The sequence below is a fragment of the Danio aesculapii genome, chromosome 9 (assembly GCF_903798145.1).
Source record: "Danio aesculapii chromosome 9, fDanAes4.1, whole genome shotgun sequence".
Taxonomy (NCBI): Eukaryota; Metazoa; Chordata; class Actinopteri; order Cypriniformes; family Danionidae; genus Danio; species Danio aesculapii.
The window spans coordinates 28,512,011-28,516,371 of record NC_079443.1 but is presented as its reverse complement, the minus strand read 5'-3'; the positions used below and the strand labels follow the sequence as shown (position 1 = coordinate 28,516,371).

Genomic DNA, 4,361 nt, shown 5'->3' with positions numbered 1-4,361 from the left:
GATAGAGGTTTCAGTATAGGTGCCCCAAACATCATTGTAAAGTGTGCAAAATAATTAAATACATTGAATAGTCAACTTATTGAAATGTATAGGAACATAGCCTATTTTGACATTACACCAGGTTATTAAGCATGTTATATAAAAGTAAATTATTATAAAATGGTCATTACATGCAATTATAATAAATGTTTGAGAAAACATGATTTTTCTTCATCTGTTATTCTAATCAGTCGAAAAAGAACACACTTTCTTCATTAAGCATCAAATATATTAAACCTTTACTGAAATATTGCTCACTTTACAAAAGAAAGTTTGTAAATTGTCTTTAGCAACTTCACAATAAACAGAAGGAAAGTCTAGTTGGCTTTATTAGAGCTCAGTTTACACCACAACCTGTCCCAGAATGCTTCATGCATCTCCGGGTCCTGGGGCCAGTCCAGATAGGTCTTAGTTTTTACAAGCCGGGCCAGTCTGTGATGGGAGGAAAGCAAGCGAGATGGAATGGTTTCTAGGAAGACCAGGATAAGAATGTCTCTGTGTTCTACCTGGAGCCGGTAGGTGGCCAGCTGCATCTCCAGTGAGCACCAGTTGCTATCGAGGTAATTGCGACTGACGAGACAAAGAGTCCGGCGACTTGCGTAAATGCTGTCTGTGATGTTTTCCACAATGTCGTGTCCCAACTGAAAGTCCCGACTGTGCAGGCAGAGACTCAGAAATGGAGGCCCGCGCTGCTCTAAGTTTGGAAGAAGTTCCTCTATGACCCAGTGCTCATCCTTACCGCTGTAAGACGCGAAAACATCATAGCGGTACTGCGGTTTCTCCTTCATTCGCAAAGCCTCTCGAAACCATCCACTGGCGATGTGATAGAACGGCTTGAAGTACTGGCCTACAAATTTATACATCAATACCACAACAATAAAGATGCACAAAAACACAGAAGAACAGGCGAAGAACACAAATTCAAGATCAAGTGAGCAGTTCTCCTTAGCATAGCTGATAAAGTTGAGTTGGTCAACTTCATTGTCAATCAAACACTGCAAATCATGCATAGAGGGGTTCAACATGACAACCTCCACCTTTCTGTTGTCCTTCAGCCACGAGACCAGCCATGCATTATCACAACTGCAATACAGACCCAAGCCTTCAAAATGAACGAACTGCAAATGAGTGAGATGATCTGCAAAAGTTTGTAGAATGTTGACAGTATCTTTTTGGTATAGTACTAGTTTTGTTAGTGCCTTTAAGTCTTTGGTCAGACTTCCATCTAGAAAGAATATTCTGCAGTTTGCCAGAATCAGAGTCTCCAGTTTTGTCAGATTGTGAAACATTATGGCCACGTTTGGCTGATTTGTAAAGTCAATGTTTCGCAGGTTTAGGGTTTTTAAATGAACAAGCTGATTGATTACAGACAAGTCTCCAATATTGTCAGCGAACACTGACTGAAATTCCAGACTGACGACTGATGGGATATATTTCCCAATGAATTCATTTTCACAGATCATATATGCTGCATTTATCTGAAGTGTGATTACAGATGTTAAAAGTAAACTATTGCAGTCCTCAACAATCACATATTGACTTTTGATGTGCAAGTTTAGCCTGTTAGTCAGTGTGGTATTACCCCCGATCACAAGGTGCATTGGTCTCTGTCCTGAACTAATGAACACATTACTCAAATTATATGGAATTCCTCCAAATATATCAGATAAATTCAGCTTGATCAGTGACATGTTAGGAAGAAAGTTCAGATCTCCCAACAGAAGTGAGCTAAGGTTAATAAAATGTCCAAACGATTTTGCCTCAATGTAAATTATTGGGTTTTCTTGGAGATTCAGAACCATCAGTTCATGTAAGCCACTGAATGTATGTTGATGAATAGAAGATATTTTGTTTTTATAGAGGTTTAACTCTTTCAGCTTCTTCATTCCAATAAAAGCAAAATCCTCTATGACAGAAATTTTGCTTGAGGTAAAGTTCAAAGTTTCAAGATTTGGAAAACACATAAATTGATGAGAAACTATCTTATCTATCTTATTTTTTTTAAGAATCATGACAGTAAGCTGTTTGACTGTCTGTGGAAATGAAGCACAAAGAGATTGGAAATCATTTGATCTGAGCACATGCTTAAATATAGTAACAAAGGTGAGGTTGCTGAAAATCTGAAAAAGAGAATTTACATCTAAGAGGTTGACAATCTCTCCACATATGTCAAAACTGAGTCCAATGGCTGTAATATATTTACACCCATCTGAGATGTTAGGAGTCAGTGATAAGTTAATCAATTTATAAGAAACAAATATTGTCTCAGTTGAATATGTCTTTGCTGCTACACACAAATCACGAACATTAAGTACATCCACCATGAAATTCAAAGTTCTGATGTTATGTACTCCAATTAAAGAAAGATCTGTTAGGAAATCTGTGTTTGAAAGAAACTGAAAGCCAGAGAGTTTTCCAAAAACTTTCAGTGCTCCCTCATCTACATGTTCTAATTTCCCCAAATGCAATTGCACCTCTTTAATATTAAACTCAGTCGATATGTCAGAGATGTTGAAACCTGTGCAGTTTGGGTTCTGAAGTCTATTTAACAGATCTTCAGATAGAGAGAAATGCTTTAAAGATCTTATATTTATCAGCCGGCACAAAATCTCAGACATGTCTTTCAAACACACATTATATAAAAATAGGTTTTGCAAATGAGCAATCTTTTCAAAAACATTTGCTTCCAATAATGATAAACTATATTCTAAAATAGACAAACTGGTAAGTGAGGGAAGTCGACTGAAATCAAGAGCTACCTCACAGCACTTTTCTAAATTGGATGATGTTATTGTTAGTGAAGATACATTTGTTAATCCATTAAAAGCTTCTGCAGGGACCTCTGATAAACATCCCACAATTTCAAGATTTTCCAAAGAACCAAAACGTGACAAAGAGTTTGGAACTAGGACCCCATGCAAATCCATCTCGATATAGAGATTTAGTATGTTTTCAGGAAGTCCACGAAGGTCTTCTTTAATATCCGTGACACTCACGCATCCAACAATGTTTGTTTGTCCAGCATAGAATGGGGCAATAGTAAGCCCTTCAGCATCACTGTAGAAGACACATTTTCCAGCAAGCCAAGAACAAACATATGAAGTCTTCAGAAACAAAATGAAAAGTGCAAATAGAATCACCATCTTCAGTTCATCTGTGATTTTCATGGCTTATGATCCTCTTGTCTTGGCATCTGTCTCGGCTTTTAACCGCATCAGAAGATTTGAGCAAGAAATACACTTCCCCTTATATGGTCCGTTTCTCGTTTCTTTTCTATGTCTTTCTATGTCTCATATTAACATCTGTATTTAAATGCTTAAAGTCCCCATGAACCAGAAGTTGTGATGCAGTTCCTTAGAAATGGATTTTTAAATGAGAAAACAGTAGGTGTGGCTTGTTTTTTTCTACTGCGGGCTGAATAGATGTAATAGGCATGTCATTCAGAAAAATCAGGAACATGGTTTTATAAGTTATTACAACCTGATAGACACCTCCTCCTCACCATTTCTGTTTGATGTCAAAACTGACAGTTGAAGCAGCGTGGTTAAATATGTTATCCACATTAGAATGGCTTTTTTTTCTTCTTTTTAATATGCACAGGTGAATTGTTCATTGCAATGTGAGCTAATAAAAACATATGATTCGTTTTGATTTCTTGGGGACCTTAAAGGGCACCTATGGTAAAAAATCTACTTTTCAAGCTGTTTGGACAGACATATGTGTAGGTATAGTGTATAGACCTTCATATTGGGGTCATATAAACACACCCAGTCCTTTTTTTTTCAATTTAACAACATAAAAGCGGTGGACGAATTGAATCGGTTTTCAGATCGACCCTAACTTGACGTAGGAGTGCGGTACCCCCGCCCACCAATATTGATTGACAGCTGCGCGCATCACCATATCCTCAGTTTGTTGTTTCACGTCCGTAATTTTCAGTGTGTGAGTTAAAGCGATGTCACTAAAGGAACAGCCTTGCTCTATTTTTAGATGTAAGGCTCATTGGGCTCAACACAAGATCAACATTCACCACATGATCGCTCTAATCGGAATTATTGTTTGTAACTTAGTTTGTTTGTATTTAGGTTTGCAAACATGTACTTTTCATTGCGTCTACCTTAAACTTAGCCGTTTGCATTTCTTGCGGTCACAGAAGCTCCCTGTGATTCTAAATAGGTGCAGCTGGAAAGTGCGAGCGCGTTGCCTCACGTGTGCGTCCCTCCATTGGAAAAAAATTATGAACTTGCCTGCAGGTCGCACACTAGAAACGCCGCTCGGCGACGCTCAGCGTCACGCCACGCGGCGCCATGCATTTCAGAATT

At 38.2% G+C, this 4,361-nt stretch overlaps 1 protein-coding gene across 1 annotated transcript; it reads right to left on the bottom strand.

The window, feature by feature from the left end:
* Positions 1-294: 294 nt before the first annotated feature.
* LOC130234740 (toll-like receptor 13) lies at positions 295-3,297 on the bottom strand. The gene has a single exon (XM_056465026.1). The coding sequence runs from the start codon at positions 3,204-3,206 to the stop codon at positions 357-359; it is 2,850 nt and encodes a 949-aa protein (XP_056321001.1). The 5' UTR covers positions 3,207-3,297; the 3' UTR covers positions 295-356.
* Positions 3,298-4,361: the final 1,064 nt, after the last annotated feature.